This window comes from Oryza sativa, chromosome 4 (genome assembly GCF_034140825.1).
Source record: "Oryza sativa Japonica Group chromosome 4, ASM3414082v1".
NCBI lineage: Eukaryota > Viridiplantae > Streptophyta > Magnoliopsida > Poales > Poaceae > Oryza > Oryza sativa.
This window is the reverse complement of record NC_089038.1, coordinates 23,580,799-23,602,159: the sequence shown is the minus strand read 5'-3', so window position 1 is coordinate 23,602,159 and position 21,361 is coordinate 23,580,799. Positions and strand designations below refer to the sequence as shown.

General features: G+C 47.9%; 5 protein-coding genes across 9 annotated transcripts; 3 read left to right on the top strand and 2 right to left on the bottom strand.

Moving 5' to 3' along the window:
- Positions 1–198: 198 nt before the first annotated feature.
- LOC4336066 (14-3-3-like protein GF14-B) lies at positions 199–3,751 on the bottom strand. Of its 4 annotated transcripts, none has more exons than NM_001402373.1 (7): positions 3,702–3,749; positions 3,187–3,273; positions 2,529–2,979; positions 2,370–2,448; positions 2,128–2,250; positions 683–799; positions 199–568 (listed from the first exon to the last, which is right to left on the bottom strand). In NM_001402373.1, the coding sequence occupies exons 3-7, from the start codon at positions 2,936–2,938 to the stop codon at positions 509–511; spliced, it is 789 nt and encodes a 262-aa protein (NP_001389302.1). In that variant the 5' UTR covers positions 2,939–2,979; positions 3,187–3,273; positions 3,702–3,749; the 3' UTR covers positions 199–508. The 4 variants fall into 4 exon arrangements, with proteins under 4 accessions (NP_001389302.1, NP_001389303.1, NP_001389301.1 ...); XM_015780243.3 differs by having other exon boundaries at positions 222–568; positions 3,187–3,255; positions 3,702–3,751; NM_001402374.1 differs by lacking the exon at positions 3,187–3,273 and having other exon boundaries at positions 3,702–3,751.
- Positions 3,752–7,345: 3,594 nt separating this feature from the next.
- On the top strand, positions 7,346–9,794 carry LOC4336065 (lysine histidine transporter-like 6). The gene is made up of 6 exons (XM_015778644.3): positions 7,346–7,451; positions 7,675–7,808; positions 7,904–8,817; positions 8,915–9,006; positions 9,116–9,184; positions 9,324–9,794. Exons 1-6 carry the CDS (start codon positions 7,425–7,427, stop codon positions 9,420–9,422), a joined length of 1,335 nt encoding a protein of 444 aa, XP_015634130.1. The 5' UTR covers positions 7,346–7,424; the 3' UTR covers positions 9,423–9,794.
- Positions 9,795–11,814: 2,020 nt separating this feature from the next.
- On the top strand, positions 11,815–13,669 carry LOC4336064 (uncharacterized). Its single transcript, XM_015778818.3, has 5 exons — positions 11,815–12,233; positions 12,632–12,725; positions 12,823–12,860; positions 12,955–13,090; positions 13,174–13,669. Exons 1-5 carry the CDS (start codon positions 11,892–11,894, stop codon positions 13,584–13,586), a joined length of 1,023 nt encoding a protein of 340 aa, XP_015634304.1. The 5' UTR covers positions 11,815–11,891; the 3' UTR covers positions 13,587–13,669.
- Positions 13,670–13,716: 47 nt separating this feature from the next.
- LOC4336063 (non-specific lipid transfer protein GPI-anchored 5) lies at positions 13,717–14,641 on the bottom strand. Its single transcript, XM_015778819.3, has 2 exons — positions 14,209–14,641; positions 13,717–14,061 (listed from the first exon to the last, which is right to left on the bottom strand). The coding sequence occupies exons 1-2, from the start codon at positions 14,567–14,569 to the stop codon at positions 13,820–13,822; spliced, it is 603 nt and encodes a 200-aa protein (XP_015634305.1). The 5' UTR covers positions 14,570–14,641; the 3' UTR covers positions 13,717–13,819.
- Positions 14,437–20,829, top strand: LOC136356264 (uncharacterized). Of its 2 annotated transcripts, XR_010740946.1 has the most exons (4): positions 14,437–14,577; positions 15,490–15,832; positions 19,222–19,372; positions 20,494–20,829. XR_010740946.1 is itself a non-coding variant. In XM_066309955.1 (2 exons), exon 2 carries the CDS (start codon positions 16,093–16,095, stop codon positions 17,764–17,766), a length of 1,674 nt encoding a protein of 557 aa, XP_066166052.1. In that variant the 5' UTR covers positions 15,691–15,832; positions 16,091–16,092; the 3' UTR covers positions 17,767–17,901. The 2 variants fall into 2 exon arrangements, 1 of the variants encoding a protein (XP_066166052.1); XM_066309955.1 differs by lacking the exons at positions 14,437–14,577; positions 19,222–19,372; positions 20,494–20,829 and adding an exon at positions 16,091–17,901 and having other exon boundaries at positions 15,691–15,832.
- Positions 20,830–21,361: the final 532 nt, after the last annotated feature.

Sequence of the window (21,361 nt, the reverse complement as noted above, 5' to 3'; positions counted from 1 at the left end):
ATATAGCCAGCTACCTTACTTGTTGCCAGCGTAGAAAGAAACCCCACAAAACTGAAGCAGCACGCAGTTGTTGGCTTGTTGCCAGCGTAGAAAGAAACCCCACAAAACTGAAGCAGCACGCAGTTGTTGCCCAGTGTAGAAACCCCCCAAACCTGAAGCAGCGTGCAGTTCGTTGCCCACAGCGAAGAAACCCCAGAAAAACTGAAGCAGAGACCAAGATATAGACACAGGATTGACCATAACAATAAACACCAATAAAAAGGCAAACAGAAAAACAGGAAGTGCCACCAAGCAGTTCAAGAGGCTCCCCCACCCCCAACCAGGCCTGGCTCCACAGACCCCCACCTGCTCTGCTACGAGTAGCTTAAAGGCGAGACTGCAAAACCATCGCTAGCAACCTCACATACGGGGGAGCCCCAGATTTCCCGACAACAATCACAGCCACATAGGTGTCATTACACAGTAGCAAAGCACTAGCTACAAGCTTCTAGGGCACATAAAGCCGGCTTTACTGCCCCTCGCTGGAGTCGCGCTTCGGAGCTTCCCTGATCTCTTCCGCGGTGTCCTCCTGAAGCCACAAGGCACGATTGGTACAGTTTGTTCAGTGATCAGGATGATTTTGACGAAACGGGGGTAAAGATCGCGTGAAGAGATTAGTGGTATTTGAGAAATGGAAACGTACCGAGATGTCTGAAGTCCACAGGGTCAGGTTATCACGGAGGAGTTGCATGATCAAAGTGCTGTCCTTGTAGGACTCCTCGCTCAGGGTGTCCAGCTCCGAGATGGCCTCATCAAAAGCCTGTAGAAATTGGTAAGAGGGGAACATCATGATGCCAGCATTGTCTCAAAAAAGGTAGAAGCCTCAAAGGGACCAAAGTTTTCTTTATGGGGAGGTCAAACAACTCTCTAATGGACTTAGTTAATGTACACCACAAGATTTAACTGGGTTGCAATCAAATAACATGACATGAACAGGCTCAGGGAATTTACTACTACCATGGAGACAAAATCAACCAACGAGGAGTTGCATACAAAAGGTGTGGTAAATACTCGAATTTGCAATAGGGAAAGTATTGTTTCTTCAGAATTTTTTCACTTGCAAGATGGCGGATAAGTCAATTAGTACCAAGTAGCTACAGAGCCTACAACTGAAGAGCGTATTTTACTTTTGTCTACTATTCTGTTCAAGCCATATCGATGGCTAATGTAAATTAATACCATAACATGCAAGGATAGATTCATCTTTTAAAAAACATGCAAGAATAGATGCAGACTCAAGACAGCTAATGCAAGGTCAGGGTCAACCAAAAAGAAGTGTGATACTTAAAACACCAATTATCATACAAGGTACTACACATATAGTATAGTATGGTTCTCTTGGATTTTTTTTCCCTAGGCATCACTATAATTGAAGAACAATGCAAATATTTTGTTCTCTCCAAACAACACCTAAACACTGTAAATTATACTGTTCTACAAATCCAAGACAGAACATCATGGTAGACAACTAAACCAAAAGGTGTTGGCTGTTCTGTCCGTAGCATAATTGCATGAACAGAAAGTGCACATAACTATGACTGCAACTTTTAAAGTTGATGTTGCCAGATAGCGAAGTGTCACCAAATGACCAAAACACAGTAAAGGAGGCATGCGGTTTAGAAATGTAAGAGCATTAAAAATAGTACATAGTAAAATCCTGTGTGCGACGTATCTACGCCCACTAACCTTTTTTCCTTTTGTGGACTAAACAATGCTAACTTTTCAAAGCAGCATTTATAGAATAGCTATGGAAGGAAAGGAATATGTGACGTGATTTTTTAAAATATTATCCAAACTACTGCTAACCATATGTATTGTGATAATCGAATTATGTAATCGCCACAACAAACATCAATACACCATCAAGAAGAAAAAAAATCAATGCTTAAAAATAACATGTAATCTCTCCGTTTTACAATGTAAGATTTTCTAGCATCGCCAACATTCATATATATATTAATGAATCTAGATTCATATACATTCATATAAATATATGAATCTAGATTCATTAATATCTATATGAATGTGGACGATGCTAGAAAGTCTTACATTGTGAAACGGAGGAAGTAGGTAATTTACAACACCAACCTGCTTTGCGAGGTTGCAAGCACGATCAGGCGAGTTGAGGATCTCATAGTAGAACACTGAGAAGTTAAGAGCTAGCCCAAGCCTAATTGGATGAGTAGGAGGCAGCTCAGCCAAAGCAATGTCCTACATCAAAATCAGTTTGTTGTTAATTTCCACAAAACAAAGAAAGTATAATATTGCACCAACATAGTTCTGTTTTTTTTTTCCCATAGCGTGATCAAGGAATATGAAAAAATATTCACCTGAGCAGCCTTGTATGCCACCATGGTATTCTCAGCAGCATCCTTCCTCTCAGCCCCGGTCTTAAATTCGGCAAGGTACCTATTTATTAAAATTGATTCAGCATAGCAAAAGCAATCACAAACTAGTAAATGCAAAAATACCAATACCCATCATATTACCTGTAGTAGTCACCCTTCATTTTGAGGTAGAAGACCTTGGACTCAGGGGCAGTGGAAGAGGGGACAAGGTGGGATTCAAGCAGCTTGAGAATGCCGTCGCAAATCTTGGTGAGCTCAGTCTCGATCTTGCCACGGTAGTCCTTGATGAGTGTGACACGGTCCTCGTTACCACGGCTTTCCTCCTTCTGCTCAATGGAGGAGATAATGCGCCATGACGCACGGCGGGCTCCAATCACATTCTTGTATGCAACAGACAGGAGGTTGCGCTCCTCCACGGTGAGCTCCTCAGAGTCAACCGTCTTGGCCACCTTCTCCATGAATTCGACCATCTCCTCGTACCTCTCGGCTTGCTCAGCGAGCTTGGCCATGTACACATTCTCCTCACGGGAAAGCTCCGCCTGTGCCGACATCTTTGCTATCTATAAATCTAAAAACTCTACAAATGCCAAGTCTGCAAGATCAAAGAACAAAAACGGTGATGAACTAACCGTTCTTTGGAGGATCCATACAAACAATTTAAAGAGTAATCCACGATGCAGAATAAAGGCATAAATTCAGAAGCAAAAAACAGAAAATGATGCATTGTTGGGAAATCCATCCAATTCCTGTTTCAAGTGGGCAAGCCAATGATCTCAAGTTTGATTTTTGAATTTGGTACCGTAGCACATTTCAAAGAGCAATTTTGAATTACTGCCCCGCAATCGTAGCTTCAGTATTCCCGAGCTAACTGTACATCAGAGTCAATCTAACAATAGATCAAGACGAGAAAAATCAAAATTATAAGCAAAATTCTGAGAAGCAAACATGGACCAGAACCACAGAACCCCTACAGAACTCAGGTTTTTGACGGATCCAACCATACTCCGTAAAATCACATCAACCGCACACAGATCACTTCAAAACCACCAGAGACCCACCCGATTCGTGCAGACAAACCTACCACTAAAGCACGCCTAGCAAAAAAAAATCGCTACGAAAACAGCAGGGTTTAGCTGAGAATTCAGATGGAAAACGATCCCACCAAACGGCCACAGATCACGCGGGGGATCATGCTAGCAAGTACTACCAGCACCGATCCAATCGAACGGAAACACACACACACGAAGCGAAAATTCTACGGGAAGAGATCAAAATTCGAGAGGGGGAGGAGAGAGATCGCGAGCGAAGGAATACCTCTGTGTGCGTCTCCTCGCGCTCTGGCGTCGGAAATTTTGGGGGGAGGCGGACGCGAGGAGGCGCCCGGGGCCCCTAGAAATGCCCCACCCCAGCCAATGAGCGCCCGACGCGTGTCCACTCCACCGTGGCATGCCGGGCACGTGGCCTCACGGCCCCACCACGCAGCCGCACAAGCCCTACTAGGCTACTTCCACGCGGGGGGGACGTCAGCCGAAGGTGGGGCCCACATGTCAGCGTCGTGTACGGTGGGTCCCACGGCCGCGTCGTGCTGATAAGCTCGGCTCCCTCGCGGTGACAGCCTGGACTCCGTTGGACCGGGGCGGCCAAGGGCAAAGCAAAGCGGGGCGGGGTTTGTTTTTTTTTGGCACAGGTTTCGGATCTTACCCGCGAGGGAGGCGTGACGCTGCCGTGTGGGGCCCAGTGACACGGTGGCCACGTGCTACGGTGGTGCGGGTAGAGAGGGCGGTGCGTGTGTGGCCGTGTGAACCGGGCGGCGCGGCGGACAGCGGGACAGGTGAGGTGAGGCGAGGAGAGGCGGCGATCGGGGGCGAGGTGAAGGCGTGGCGCTGAGCAGGCCGCGGGGCCCACCACGAGGTGGTGCTCGTGGCCCCGTCGGTGTTCGGAGTTTTGCAGAGAAGACACCGAATTTCGCAGACAAAAGTTATTTTTGTGCTGCAATTGGTGGACAAACGTCTGGCAAAATTTGTGTGAAGTTTCCAAACAAGCCTGCAATTAACATCCCAAAAAACTGCGTGTTTTGCGTGGGAATTCACTTCCTACTACTTTTGAAACGTTGGTTATTTCAGCTAATCATACGGCACAGCGAGGAGTACAGAGTACTGGAGCTGTATTGTTCTCCTATAATTTGCTTATAAAATTCGTGTCTAAATTGATATTTTCCGCGTATTTGCCACATCGATTCTCCTCTCAAACTGGACTGTCGGCTAATGACGCCGTACGCCACGGCTCGTCAAAGTCGTTTCGTTCTAATCCTGCCGATCACGTCTCGCCGCCGGATATCTCCACGTCAAGACTAGCTCGGAGGTCGCAGTCGTCATGCACCGGGAGGCTAATCCTGATGGAAAAGAAAATTTGATAAATCGATGGAGGCCTACCAAACACATCCGCTAATTAAGGCGATGGTCGCCGGCGAGAAAAAGGGCTTCGCCGATAGAAAATTTGCAGCAACAGTTGGTAGGTCGCCATCGTTCTAGGCTTCTATTAGCCCTGTATGAGATGTGAATCTCGTTTTAATTAGAAAAAAAAAACAGCTACGCGTATGCAATGTATTTGCCATGCTGACCGTAGAATGAGCTTAAAGCGAATTTAATATTTTGTCATCTTCCGTGATGTCATTCGTATGACTTTACGTGTACCAGCTCCGTTCGGTTAGGCTTTGATCTCCAAAGGAAGTAGCAGGCGATCATTTCGACACTATACTTGGCCAACTTGGCAACTTGATGCATCCATCACTGCATTTCTTTCTTGTTTTTTTCGTCGGGGACGAGAGACCAAGTCGGAGGCTACAAACACGAAATGAAAACAAATAAAATCAGCCCAAAGTCATTAGCCGAGCGTATGCTGACATTTGTACGAAATTGGCCTCTCGGACCATTTAGGCCCCCTAATAGCAAAGATGCTTTGAGAGGGCCCACGGATTCCACTGGTGGGCTGAATCGCTGGCAAGTTCGACAAAACGGAACAAGTCCACTTTAACTCCCTTAAAAGTGGCTCGAATTTAATCCGTGACCCTCAACCGCAAAACCGGATATAACGACTCCCCGAACTATTGAAACCAGTGCAATTTGAATCGCTCAGCGGTTTTGCAGGGCGGTTTTGCTGATGTGGCACCGACATGGCAATGTTGACCTAGTCTTCGTCCCATGTGGTGCTGACGTGACATTAGAATTAAAAAAATATATGTGGGACCCATATGTGATTCACACATAAAAATATATTGTGGGTCAACTGACATGTGGGCCCCACATGTCATCCTCCCTCTCTCTTCTCTCTCCCTTCCCTCTCTTTCTCTCTCATGGCGCAATAAGCCGGCAGGGGCGGCGACGACGGGCGGGAGCCGGAGTGGCAGCAGCGATGGGCGAGGGCCGGAGTGGCGTCGGGCAAGCAGAGACATCGGCGAGCAGTGGAGACACGAGCATGGCGCAGGGGCCCGTTGAGCGGCAGAGACGCGGGAGTGGCGCGGCGTTGGGGATGACGACGGCGGTGCTCAGCCTCGATCTCCGCCGCGGCGGCCCCCGCTCCGGCTCACCACCGAATTGCGCCACCGCTGCCTCCGTCGCCCCTTTCACGCCCACCTCGTCCCCTCCATGCTCGCCCGCTACCCCGCCCTCTCCCGCCTCGATCTCTCCCTCTGCCCGCGCCTCCCCGATGCCGCCCTCGCCGCGCTCATCGCCGCGCCGTCCATCTCCGCCGTCGACCTCTCTCAATCTCGGGGATTCGCTGCCGCTGCGCTCGTTGCTGCATGCCCGAACTCAATGACCTCAACCACTCTAATGGCCCAACGCCGCTCCGGCCCTTGCCCGCTGCCGCTGCCGCTCCGGCCATCACCCGCCGCCGCTCCGGCTCCCGACCGCCGCCGCCGCCCCTGCCGGCTGATTGTGCCACGAGAGAGAAAGAGAGAGAAGGGAGAGAGAAGGAGGATGACATGTGGGCCCCACATGTCAATGGGGCCCACAATATTTTTTATGTGTGAATCACAGATGGGCCCCACATATATTTGCTTAATTCTAATGCCACGTAAGCGCCACGTGGGATGAAGCCTAAGTCAACATCGCCACGTCAGCGCCACATAAGCAAAACTACCCTCCAAAACCGCTGAGGGAGTCAAATTGCACTGGTTTCAATAGTTTGGGGAGTCGTCCTATCCGGTTTTGCGGTTGAGGGTCACGGATTAGATTCGGGTCACTTTTTAGGGAGTCAAAGTGGACTTATTGCCCACAAAACCTTTCATAGCAAATCAGCTCACCAAGTATGATGGGCCCATGGCCAATGATAATACCTCGCCGTTGCTTTGCAGCCTGTCCATTCCATTGGATTCATTACTTCAGCCTGTCATCGTCAATTCGTCATCAGTTCATCGCTCGTGTCTGCTCTGTTTAGACATTCAGTCGTGTTTGGATTCATAAAATCCTGTTTAGATTCATGATCTACGGTGTTTAACCTAAATCAACCATCTTTCCTCAAACGTGTTCATTATCTAAACCAAAACACATATGGTCGGCATTTCGGTTCATGTGCCACGATTGATCTACTCGATTGATATTTAGGGGAAGCAGACACAAAAGCGTTAATTCCCAAATGCCCAAAGAATCCATCTAGATGGGAGATTAAATCTAATCATCGAAATCACCATCATCTCGACATAACAGAAACCAAATCATTGCTTTACTGGGGGTCATGTATTGCTCGGAACGGGGCCAAGATTCCACCGGTTCTATTCGGCACCCCCTTTTGAACCGCGATAAGTTTTGATAAACTGAGGATGAACAGAGGCCTCTCCTTTTGTTTCGGCACCTAACCAATAATCATCGCTCTTAATTATGATCTACCTACTTTATGTCTGCACCCGAATTTTTGGGACTTCTTTTCCAACATGTGTCATAACCAGGAAAAAAAAGCATGAACCCCCCATTGGTTTAGCTTCTCTATAAGTATGTCCTGTAATCAACAGCTGTTTGCGTGCACCGATCAGACTTGAGTATGGTCACTTCTTCAGTTCTTCCTAAGGTCTGCGAATAATCACACTGCCATTTTTTGTGACCAAAACGTGCCGAAGCTGACTAGCTAGCTTGGAATTAGTGTCCGTGATGTTGTAATCTAGTGGATCATGGATGGAACGAGGCGTATATGAATGTGTCTAGAATGCGTTAATGGACATATATATCTTCCATCGATCTTCTGCTTGATCTAACTCTACACGCATTTTGGGGTCTTTTTCTTTCTTTCTCAGGTGGTTGATGATGCCGGCGAGGGCGAGGCCAACCCTCGCCGGGCGAAATGGTGGTACGCGACGTTCCACAGCGTCACCGCCATGGTCGGCGCCGGCGTGCTCAGCTTGCCGTACGCCATGGCTCACCTAGGATGGTAAGTCAATTATACTGTACGTACGCGCGCCATGGCTAGCTGGAGCTGTGTGCATGCAGCGAATGACTGTGGTAATCGATCGAACGATCGAGCAGGGGGCCGGGGACGGCGGCGCTGGTGGTGTCGTGGGGGATGACGCTGTACACGCTGCGGCTGCTGATCGAGCTGCACGAGTGCGTGCCCGGGGTGCGGTTCGACCGGTACCGCGACCTCGGCGCGCACGCGCTGGGCCCGCGCCTGGGGCCCTGGCTCGTCGTGCCGCAGCAGCTCATCGTGCAGCTCGGCTGCGACGTGGTGTACATGGTCATCGGCGGGAAATGCCTCATGAAGTTCGCCGAGTCGGTGTCGTCGTGGTCGCGCGCGCCGCAGCTGCACCACCAGTCCTACTGGATCTGCATCTTCGGCGCCTCCCAGTTCCTCCTCTCCCAGCTCCCCAGCCTCGACTCCATCACCGCCGTCTCCCTCGCCGCCGCCGCCATGTCCGTCGGCTACTCGACGATATCATGGGCGGCGTGCTTGGCGAGGGGTACTCCCGCGGCGGCGGAGGGCGGCGGTGGGGGGGTGAGCTACGCGTACAAGGACGGGACGGCGGCGGACTCGGTGTTCCGGGTGTGCAGCGCGCTGGGGCAGGTGGCATTCGCGTACGCCGGGCACGGGGTGGTGCTGGAGATCCAGGCGACGATCCCGTCCACGCCGACGAAGCCGTCGAGGGGGGCCATGTGGAAGGGCGCCGTGGCGGCGTACCTGGTCACCGCGCTCTGCTACTTCCCCGTCGCGATCGCGGGCTACTGGGCGTTCGGCCGCGACGTCTCCGACAACGTGCTCGTCGCGCTGCGCCGGCCGCCGTGGCTCGTCGCCGCCGCCAACATGATGGTCGTCGTCCACGTCCTCGGCAGCTACCAGGTGTACGCCATGCCCATCTTCGAGACCCTCGAGACGATTCTGATCACCAGGATCAGGCTCCCTCCCGGGGCGCTCCTCCGCCTCGTCGCCCGATCAGCCTACGTCGGTAAGAATCGATCCGATCGACCACCACCCATCGCTGCAAGAACTGATCGCATATTCGCATCCGTTCATGGCTGAATCATATCTGTCATGGCACGCAGCGTTCACGCTGTTCGTCGCGGTGACGTTCCCGTTCTTCGGCGACCTGCTCGGCTTCTTCGGCGGCTTCGGGTTCACGCCGACGTCCTACTTCGTAAGACGCGATTGCCCATCCGAAATGAACACTTTGCCATAATTCTCGTAACATTCGGTCTTCACCATGACACCATGGATGAAAACATTTAAATTTCTTTTGAATGCAGCTCCCCTGTATTCTGTGGCTGAAGATCAAGAAGCCTCCGAGGTTCAGCGCGTCGTGGTTTGCCAACTGGGTAAATAAAGACACACATTTTTTTCCGTCTTCCGGACACTCATATGAAGCAAAAACTAAACTGAATGCATGCATGTAACTGTAGTAGTAGAGATTCAGGTTTGACAGGTTCTGTTTGTTTCTTCTGCTTCATCTGTCAGGGTTGCATCGTCGTTGGAGTGCTGTTGATGATCGCTTCCACCATCGGCGGGCTACGAAGCATCATCCAGGATGCCTCGACGTTCCAGTTCTACTCGTGATGGGTGATGATGCATACGTACTGACTTAGTACATACAGAACGTCAGGATCAACTGTAACCAGGCCAAGAAATTAGAGGTATCAAGAGTAGTTGCAAACGATGGCCATATTATTCTGTGACTTTCATTGATCGTTGGCCTCGCTTGCAGCGTGCCGGCCAGCGGTCCTTGCGAAATGTGTAACTGAAGACGAATTACAGTAGTGATTCAGTGATGCGCATCGACCCTGTCTGTGCACCAGATGTAATAGACCTTGCTGACACACGGTTTCGCAATCCTCATGCTGAATAACATCGATGGCGATTGCAGGGAGAAAAATATATATAAACATCTAGTAATACAAGTTTACTATCGCAGTGATTGCGAATCTTCTATTCTTCTGTTTCGAGTGCCTCGTCTTTTTCGTTTATGTTTATATTTGTCAGCCAAAATTTGAATTTTCAACTTTAAATTTGAAGCTGATTTTAAATTTCTTTTCATTGAAGTTTATTTTTCAGCCTTTGCTTTAAATCGCTAAGAACACATATATAAAAGTTTTATTCACAAATTACTTTTTGTTTGCAAATATGCCGTTTCGCACAATGGCTCCGCGAGTGTTGTAACTTTAACCTTGAAAAAAAAGGGGAAAAAAACTCAGAATTGTCTTGTACATACTTTATCTGTATTATAAAAAACCAATCTAGAATCGGATATGATATATCCTATGTTTAGATTCTTAGCACTTCCTCTGTTTTATAATATAAAACTTTCTAGCATTACTCATATTCATATATATATATATATATATATATATATATATATATATATATATATATATATATGTCTAGATTCACTAACATTTATATGGATATGAGCAATGCTAAAAAGTCTTACATTATAACATATATATGTCACATCGGTATTAGGTTGGTGTTGACGAAAAAATCGAACACACTGGCCTGGGAGATCTGCTTAGCTCCTGTGCAGGTCCAAATCTTGATGAGATGCGGGCGTGCCAGTCAGTTTGATCCTGTAACTGACAAGATATGCAAATAGTAGATCAAAACAGCCGATCGACTGACAAGCCGATGGAGTAGTTCCAGCCGATAGCCAATAATAGCCGATGCCGATACCAGCCGATAGCGATAGGGTTTAAGCAATCGGCTATATGTCCAATGTAGATGATGATATAAAGGCAATCGGCTGATGACGATGTAATGAAATAACAATATAATCCAGTATAAACCAATCGGCTAGCAATGATATGATAAATAAGCATCAATCTGAAGGTTAAAGCACACATCGGCTGGAGGTCCGATGTCATGAAATCTACAAGATTAGATTAAACAGTGAAACCTTTATTGTCATCGGCTAAATCCAACTTATATGTATATGCAATCCTTATGAGCCAATGCAACGTCCAGATAACTCACCGGCTGAAGCCCTGATGAAACCCTTATTGGCAATCAAGAAGCAGACTAGAGATTATGGTTCTAAGCACGACTTAGTAGATCAAACTTAACTGATGCAGCACTAAGTATGAAAAGAAACATAATATCTAGACAATCAAGCCGTTGACTGAGTTTTCAGGGTGGTAGATGTCTAAGCTAATCTAATCTAGCAACGCGATTTAGCCGATACCGGCATAAATCCTAAAACGAGAAGCAGCCGATAGAGCTAAATTGATATGCTAAGACTAGATTAATAGAGACATATGATAAATAGGTAGGCAAATATATCATCCAAACCAGAGCAATCCAAGAGGTCGAATGTACTGATGCAGCCTTGAACGACGCCAACGTAAACGATACAATTGCCCGGGCCGGTGGAACATTGGACTTACCCTTTAGCCGGAGATCAAACACCGATGCAGCCCCGCGTCAGGTGCCAAGTCCCGCCGGACGATAAAATAAAGTAGAAAAGGTAAAAGGTGGCGATGCGCCGAATTGTATTCATCGTGAAGATAGATTACATAGACCCCAAGTGTACATATTTATACCCATGGGTTGATACAAGTCTTTGTCGGACAAGAAAGAAACTTTACTAAAGATAAAAGGAAAAGATAAAGTCCTTATAGGACACTAAACACACTTTACTAAAGATAAAAGGAAACTAACAAACTATTTCTAATTAATAGATAACTGCATTATCTTTGAACTCGATCTCTTCTGGATAAGCTTCCTTTAGTAGATTAATTTCTTTAACCGAATATAGTAAGAATCCGACAACTGACGACTTACAACTCTTATCGGCTAATCTCAGGACTCCGAAGCCGATGCTGACTCTAAGCCGATGACTACTCCGGGCTTACCAAATTTCTGTTACCAGTTGGTTTTTCCTGAGACAAAATCCATCCCGTTTTATAAGTTGTAATATGCCGTGACCATATAGGCCACGTATACGACACCTTGTTCCACACAAATCGTGCGCCGCAGCGTCGCGCCCGGAAAAAAGCGCTTATCCCCCGCCCCTCTCCACCCCGCTCCGCGGCCATGGCGATGGCGGCGCGAACCCTCGCCCTCGCATTCCCCCTCCCCCTCTGCGCCGTCTCCTCCCCGCGCCGCGCCACCCCACTCGCCTTGCCCCGCCGCGGGGCGGCACGACCGCTGGCCTCGCTAGCCCAGTGCCCCGCGCGTGGCCACTCCCCCTCGCCGCGGCGAGCAGCGGGGCGGGCCCTTGCGCCGTGCGCGGCCATGCGTGGCAGCGGCGGCGGTGGCGGTGGCGGAGAGTTTGCCTCGGACGATGGCGGCGGGGCGCGCGCGCTGCTTCGGGCGACGCTGTGGGGCGCCGAGGCCGCCTACATCCTCTGGCTCTTCCTCCTACCATACGCTCCGGTCTGTACGTAAACACGAACTTTTTTTGCTCCTGTTTGTGTAGATTTCGAAGACACCAGATTTTGGACATTGCTTCAATGAACTGGATTAAAATTTTGCCGCCAGTAATGCATTACAGTACAGGCTTACAACATTAGTTCGTTCCGATGTACTTACAAATAGGGATTACTAGCATTTTGTGTATGACTATCTTTTGATTACTCAACATCAATTTTGGTACATTTGCATCTATGAATTGTATTTGTACAGTTTAAGACCAAAATGCATTAGTGCTTCTTCGATGTAGTTAGCAACATCGGTGTATGGCAATACTTTTGATTCGTTCATTAGTGCGTCCCGACGTAGTTAGCAATTAACATCGTTGTATGGCAAAACTTTGATTCGTTAAGATCATGCAGGGTGACCCGGTGTGGGGTATCTCGCAAGCAACGATCAGTGACCTCATTGGCTTGTCGCTCAATTTCTTCTTAATCCTGCCATTGCTCAATTCTGGTACGCCTGTAATTTAAGAATCTTTAGAGGCACTCTAATTTGAAGTTCACAGCATTACGGCCATTGATTCTATTGGTGAGTTTTCTGGGCAGCGTAGCTGGAGTTCACCTGCTCGAATCCCCGGTGTTGCACCCAGTAAGAAATCGATCTGCATCCACTTATCACATTGTGATTGTTGCCATGACTTGTGGGTACAGCATTTGTGCTAAATTTGGTATTACTCGCCTAGGTGGCTGAAGGATTGTTCAATTTTGTGATCGCTTGGACACTGCTCTTTGCGCCGCTTCTCTTCACGGATTCTAGGAGGGATCGGTTCAAGGGATCACTCGACCTACTGTGGGGTTTTCAGATGTTCCTCACAAACAGTATGATCTAACCGACAAGAAGTGCTTTGCAGCTCATGGATAGATCACTTCAGATTATCTAACAACAATTTTTATTTGTTTAGCTTTCCTGATACCTTACATGGCAATCCGACTCAATGATCCTGACAAGGACAAGTCTCCACCACAAACATCAAAATTGGGTTCAGTTATGGTAAGAGGTGCTCCAATTGTCGGCCTAACTGGTGGCTTGGTCTGTATTTTGTCGATTGCTTGGGCACTCTTTGGTCGCGCGGATGCTAGTTTTGGGGGCATTGCTGAACGCTGGCAGTATGTCCAAAGTTATGTCTTTTCAGAGCGGCTTGCTTATGCATTTCTTTGGGACATACTGCTGTATTCCATATTCCAGCCATGGTTGATCGCGGACAATATTCAGAACGTGAAGGCAAGTGCTACTGAGTTTGTGAATTCAGTAAGGTTTCTTCCTGTTATTGGTCTTGTTGCCTACCTGTTCTGCTTAGAGGACAGAGATGATTAGCTGCTGACATGTCATAATTTCTGTGGCCAAGTATGGAGAGATTTATGTTAAATGAATTCTTCACTTGGTGGCACATTTTCTGCTCTCCTAATGTTCATGGCAAGGAAAAAAAATCGATGGCACAAAGTACTTCCCTTGAATGCCTCAACTGCTAAATCCATTTGCTATGAAAAAAACAACAGGGGACAACTAAATAACTTCTCTACGGCACAATTCTAATCTCCCCTAAGTCTTCAGAATGTCAGAGCTGACACCAACGCCATAAAACCAAGTGCGACAGGAACGCAGTCAGCTATCAGCTTGAGCCCGCTGCTGTATTCCGGCGTCTGGCTGCTTGTCTTCGGTGACGGTGTCATCTGTTGCGGCGGCGCCCGTGTCACCGTCACCGGCGTCGGCGTCGATGGAGCAGTGGAGTTCGGCGTCGAGCGCGGGACGCTCACCGGCGGCGATGGCGCTGCTCCCCCTAGATCAAACCCTACAAGAGAGAGTTGGAAGAAATTTTTCAGGTTGGTCGCCGACGAAGAAAGACAGGGAAGAAAAAAACTCGGGACGCCGGCATGCGATGGATTGGACGCGGCGCACGACCGAGGCTGCACGGCGACGGCGAGATCATCTCGGTTACCTGGGCAGGCGGTGGCCGCCGGCGGGAGGTCGAGGCGGCAGAGGAGAGGCAGCTGCACCGCGCGCGTCCGGTTCACGGGCACCGGGATCGCGCCGCCGCCGCCGGACTGGCTGAGGGCCTGGCAGAGGCAGAGCGGCTCGTCGTGCACCATGCTGCCCAGGTTGGCGCAGCACGTGTTCGACGGCGCGGCGTTGTTGCCGCCGACGAAGCCGAGGCATGGGAGGAGCCGGATGAGGCCGGCGTTGCAGCCGGACCCGGACGACGCGCCGCCGGGCTGCGCCGCCGCGCCGGGGGCGGTGACCAGCAGCAGCGCAGCGGCGACGACGACGACGCAGGCGGCAACGACAGCTGAAGAAGCCATTGGTACTGGTACGTACTACGTATCCTCTCCTAGCTTAGCTACTCCTTTCTCGGCTGATTTCTATGTAGATTCATTAGTTGCTTTGAGATGCTAGGATTTATATAGGCATATAGCACTGGAGGAATCATTTAATCACAATGAAAACGCGTGGTTGCTATGCATGGCAGCATGGGAATGGTGTGCTTGATCTTCTTGGGGGCGCCGATTCGGTGATTCCTGTGAAGTTGAACGCGCCATGCATCGCATGCAGGATGTGCGTTCTGTGTGATCATATTGTAGCGTTTAGGATCGAGTTGGCATCGTGCATGGTGTGCATGTAGTACCATGTACTGATCCTCTCTAGGTCGGTGTGATTTCTATTGAAAATTTGGAATCAGCTGTTACAACTTACCAGCCGCTTGAAACTGCTACCTTGCATGCTGCTGATAGCTAAGCTAAGGTTAGCAGAGTTTAGTTTGATGCCAATTTTGGCGATGGCTACCTCTTATCAAGCTTTGATAGGAGTGAATTGATTTGTGGAGCATTTATTTTGCCGCTAAAATTTGGGAATATAGCTTCCTCACTTGGATCTATAGTTTGATTCATCCCCAAAGGTGAACCATTGTTGGGAGTAAATTAGTAAGCTTGGTTTGGCAGACTTGCCAATGCATTTCCCAATTGGTCAGTCGCTCTCCTCTAGCTCACTAACTAGTGAGAGGTACTGGGCCACGGGTTTTGCTGGGCCCTTTCCGATTGAATGCTATTATGAAGAAGGCCACATCTTCGCTTGTTGGGCTGTCGTAGGGATGGCAACAGGGCTGGGTTGGGCAGGAACGCCCCCAGCCCCGCTACCTTGTTCGGGGCAAAAAGCTCGAATTTTTTTCGTTTTTAGATTTTTTTTAATATTTACAGAAATAATCTATCAACCAAAAAAATTGCAGAAATAGCCCCTGCCGCCCACCTCTGGGACGGCAAGCTGACGTGGCAAACGGGGGAGGAACGGGCGGTGACGGAGGGAGGGTTTTTTTTGCAGGAAAACCCTTGCCGCCCTCTGGTGGGGCGGCAAGGGGCCCGAATGCAAAAAAGCCAGTCGGGGCCGGCTATTTTGCAGGCGGCCCCTTGCCACCCTCTGGCCGGGCGGCAGGCCTCGCTGCCTATAAAAGGCCTGCTGCCCAGCCCCCAGCCCTCATTCTTCTCTCCTCAATTCCAGTGAAAAAAAAAGAAGAGAGGGGAGGAGAAGAGAAGAAGGGGCGAAGCCCTGCCGGATTCAGACGCCGATTTCAGGTAATATTCATAGATCCTATATGTGACTATTGAGTTAAATAGTGTGTATTCTTTAAAAATTTGTTTGAATAAATGCATTATATTTTTAGGGTTTTAGTTGTACTAATCTAGAAGTGCGTATTGTAGATATCGGTAACTACGTAGATCTGCTAGTTTAGAATTAATACATTACCGTTGCATTGGCTTACACAAGAAGATATTACGTTGTAGATGTTTATTGCATGAAAGAGTAATATGATCTAGTTATTTCGTTGACAGATATGTCGAACAAACAAATATTCCAAGTTTACCATGGACCAAGAAACGTCCGTTACGGGCCAACTGGGGTAGATCTGTCAGATTTTATTGTATCAGAAAGGGGAATTGATAGACCGGCTGAGAGGAGTGTACCTTCTATAAAAGGATGGTTAATGAGGGGCTTGAGAGTTGATCCACAGACAAGTGACATAACAATCAATGTTATAGTAAGTCGGGCAACTGAGGGTTTTTATTGGGAACTAATGCCAGTTCAAAACTCTCGAGTGTGGAGATGGTATTTGGAAAATGCATTGCAACGCGGGTGGCCTCTAGCTTTGGTTCCGTTTGTTCACCCGAAGGATCCAGGTGTGCAGACGAACATGGATGATGGCGAGGAACCAAGTGTTGAAGTAAACGAGACTTCTGTGGAGGAGGTCAATGCACGAGAGGACGGGGGCGTAGTAGCTCCAGTGGGCATTCAACCAGGTGGAGTGGCCGACGAGGGGGAGACTGTCGGTGCCATTGTGGATGAAATGGAGAGGGAGGATTCTGACAACGAGCGTGTAAAGGAAGGTGATTCGTCAGATGATGAGACGGATATTAATCCAGCAGAATGGGCTAGTGAGGATTTTTCTGGGCTGATCGTCTCTGAAGAGGATAGTGTGAGATGGGAGTTCAAAGAAAATGAGGTTATCCAGGGAGCGATTTATAGTAGAGCAGAAGATATGAAGGAGGCGGTAAAACATTTTGCAGTGTCACTTCATAGAGAGTTTTGGGTTGCCAAGTCGAACCGGTCGCAATATGAAGTTCGGTGTGTTAAGGAAAAATATGGTTGTCCCTGGAGAGTGCACGTGTATAAGGGGAAATGGAAGGATTATTGGACAGTGTCAGTTGTTACCAAGCATACATGTTTTCTACCTGGTGTTCAGAAATACCACAGGAACATTACATGTGCATTTGTTGCATCTGAGATGTATGCGCATGTCATCGATAATCTCACATATGAACCAAGGTCAATAATCCGACACATTGAAGAGACATACAAGTATACTATTAGCTATGCTAAGGCCTGGAGGGCCAAACAGAAAATAATAGAGATGAGATTTGGAACTTACGAAGCCTCGTATGACAATTTGCCACGCCTGCTTGGTGTTATCGAGGAAAGAAACCCTGGGAGCTCTTACGAAGTGAAGAAATTCCCCTCAATTGAACATCCTGGCAAGAGTGTGCTGCAAAGGGCGTTCTTAGCTCTACATGCATGCAAGATGGCATTCGTGAACTGTCGTCCTGTTCTCTGCATTGATGGGACATTCTTGACAGGAAAGTATCGGGGCCAGATACTAACAGCAATAGGGGTAGATGGGAACAATCAGGTATTGCCCTTGGCATTTGCTTTTGTTGAGAGTGAGAATACCGACAGCTGGTACTGGTTCCTGAAATTGGTTAAAACAAAAGTTGTTGGTATGAAGCCAAATGTATGTCTGATACATGATAGGCACGCTGGCATTCTGCGAGCGATAGGAGAGTTGCAGTTTGGGAGTATGGAACGAGGATACCCCGGTGTTTGGGAAGATGTACAGAGTAGGTGGTGGATGCATCATATGGGAGCTAATTTCTTCAAGCAATTCAAGAACAAGGAGCTCATGAACATGTTCAAGAGGCTGTGCAATCAGAACCAGGAGAAAAAAATTCAATGAGCTTTGGAAGAGATTAGGTGAGTTGACAGCCAAATGCAGTGATCAGCGTGCAGCGGCTCCATCGACCGCCGTTGCTGACCCTCCTCAAGCTCTTGGACCTCTCCCAACGGATAGTCCAACATTAGTTAGAAGAATTGGATTGGAGATTCGGAAATTTTCTCAGTGGATTCTGCATGAACCAAAAGAGAAATGGGCCAAGGCTTATGACACAGGTGGTGCTAGATATGGAATAATGACAACAAATTTGGCAGAAGTTTACAACTGGGTGATGCGCGGTGTCCGTGGACTGCCACTAGTTGGCATAGTGGAGTTCATTTTACATGGGACATGCAGGTATTTTAGGGATCGGTTCCAGGCAGTTCTTCCCTCTATGCCGAACAACAGCATTTTGTTTGGAGCTTTCATGCAGAAAAAGCTAGAGGAGTTGCGTAAAAAGGCCATGAAACATCGAGCTCTAGTGCAAGGTACCCAACAGCACAGGTTTGAGATACTATGTCAAGATAAGGCAGGCAGGGGTATCTACCGCAAGAGAGTGAAGCAGGAGTGTGTTCTTAAAGCCGACGGCACATGTCATTGCTCTTGTGCAAAGCCGAAGCTGCTCCACAGGCCATGCACCCATGTCATTGCTGTCGCAGCGGAGTGTGGCATACCAGATGCAGTATATGTGTCACAGTACTTCAGTAAGCAAGCAATATATCATACATGGAGCGGCGAGATTTATGGGTTCGGCATAGCTGGGGAGTTCACAGAGACTAACGATGAAGTACTCAATATTCCTGACCCATCGAAGCTCCGAGGCAAGGCTGGAAGGAGGAGGACTCGTCGCATCCGCAACGATATGGACGAGTCGGAGGCTGGCAGGGTGAAGCGTTGCAGCAAATGCGATGAACATGGGCACACCTACAAGCATTGTCCTAAAGACAAGGAGAAACCAAGTGCGGCGGAGGCAGGACTATCAGGATCAGCAGCAGATGGAGCTCGCCCTACGGGTGAAGGCACTACCTCCACTCGACCACGTCCTAGGCGTCGTCGTGCCACGTCTAGCTACGTGGTGTAGTTCTTATGTTCTATGTCGGCATGTGGATTTGCTTGTAATTCGTTTCGAACTTATCGATGTGTTTATGTTTCGTCGTGTAATGTCAGACTTCGGCATGTCATGTCTTTAGGTCTCGTGATGTAACGTCGGACTAAGGCGCCTAACGTCTTTAGGTATGCTGATGTATGTCGGACTTCGACACGTAATGTTATGTTATATTATTGAACTCTACATATATGTTAAATTGCACGTCATCGTTATGTACCATTAGTAACGTTTGCTATATTTAAATAGCCTGTACTCTTGTTGTACATAATTAATCTCATGATTTTATTACTATTTCATAATTTTGCAAGTTATCTTTTGTTTTACAGTAATATTTTTTGAATTGTTCTAACACGAAACACTATATTTTTCAGAGATGGCACGTCAGGATACACCTTAGTTGTTGGACCCGGCGATAGATCACCGACACCGGTCTCACCTTACTGCGGTGGGTGCTCAGCTTGGGACGTTCCGGGCACGGACGTGCGGTGAGCTACTCACGGTTCACGACTCCTTTGTCGAGAGGTACGAACAGTGTTTTACTATAAGTTAGTTGCACTGTAGAGCAGTCTTCTCTTTGTTTACTTGCTTCACTTTCCAGTACTGTATGCTTGTGTAATGACTACGTTGTTGTTATATATGCACGATACCTTTTGGCGCATGCACGATACCTTTCGGCGCATGCACTACTTTCTGCCGCACCGATGCAGCCTCCTTTATTCGCGTGTGATACGAGTATTTGCCCGCCATTTGGCACATACGACCAATGTAACTTTCGGCGCCGATCATGCATGTATCTTTCGGCGCCAATCAGGCGTACCCACCATACCCCACCACGTTCACATGTCAGGGGTATCACTCGATTTTTTGCGCTTATATAAGTCGCCTTAACGAGTGAGGCCTCACAATCTTTCAGAACTAAGTCACATTCAGTACTCTCTTCCCCACTTGCTTCATTACAAATCCGACCGGCTTTCGTCAATGGCTAGACGCCGAGATGTTGAGGATCCAAACTGGCGTAGCGATCCTTGTGTATACCTACTACCACCTTGGTGCCAGCGTCCTCTCTGCCTATGCGGTGATCGATGCCAACTAATGGCTTCGAGGAATCCTGATATTCGAGGAAGGCGCTTTTTTAGGTGCCCTAACTATGACCGTGAGGTATTTTATTATCTGCATATGCTTATTCATTCCGTATGGGCAATCGCTTTATTCTTCGTAACACTACTCTATTCGGCAGACCCGCACTACGGCTTGCGCATACATCGAGTGGGTCGATACAGAAAATCCCGTTCTCGACCTAACCACTTGTTTACAAGAAGGTCGCTGGTATTTCGCATCCGAAAGTACTGAGCAATACTTACAGAGAAAAGCAGCTTATGAACGACAATGTCGTGAACAACAGAGCGACTGGCGGGTGCTAACTACGGCACTCCCTCCATGGGAAGCCCGTCCAAGATGCAAGTGTGGTGATCGTTGTCAGGTTCTTCGTTCCATAAATCCTACAACATTGGGTCGAAGGTTCTTTGTTTGTCCAAATATTCTTGACGACGATTTCATGGTAAGAATATTTTGATTACATGAATCCTTATTTTCTCACAACATTTACTAACTTTGCTTGCTTTACATCTATTCTTTCCTCCCAGGAACCACCAAGGAGATGTCAATACAGAGAATGGATAGACACCAAAAGGGTTCTAACTCCACCTAGCCGTGTTGTGCAGCTTGAACTACCAGAGCAATACAGGGTTACTAAAGCGCGGTTTGAGAGAGGAGAGGGATCCTCACGTAGGGGTTAGCTATTATCGGACAACTTAGCATATTGAAATTTCTACTGTCATGCTTCCTTGTCCCATTACTACATCGTCGTTGTGTTCAACTATTGCACTACCTCCCTCCTAGTTCGAATCTAATATCATCTATGTAACCGCAATGCAAATAGTTGTATCATGTTCAAATTGTACTACTATTTCTTCATGTTACATAATTCTCCTTGTTTAAGTCCATATAATGTTTCTACGACCCAGACTGCGATAGGCCTTTATAAATTATCCGAGTACTAATACGTCGAATAAGGTACAAAATAATACCTCACTTAACATATGAAATTGCGCAACAACCAACTTCAATACATTTTTATAACAATATTAACAAGTTTTACCAATAAATACTTCTTTATTTATTGTTAACATAACATAGAAAAATCTTTTGGCCGTACTTTTTTCATCTGGGTCCCTTGCCGCCCTCTATTGGGGCGGCAAGGGACCCAGATGAAAAAGTACGGCCGCAAGCTCTTTATGGGCGGCCAAAATTGCAATTAGCCCCTTGCCGCCCTCTGTACGGGCGGCAAGGGCCTAATCGCAATTTTGGCCGACGGCGGCAGACGGCGCGGTCGACCCACCGTCTGCCACGTCAGCTTGCCGCCCACCATTAGGACGGCAGGGGCTATTTCTGTAATTTTTTTGGTCGATAGATTATTTCTGTAAATATTAAAAAAAAATCTAAAAACGAAAA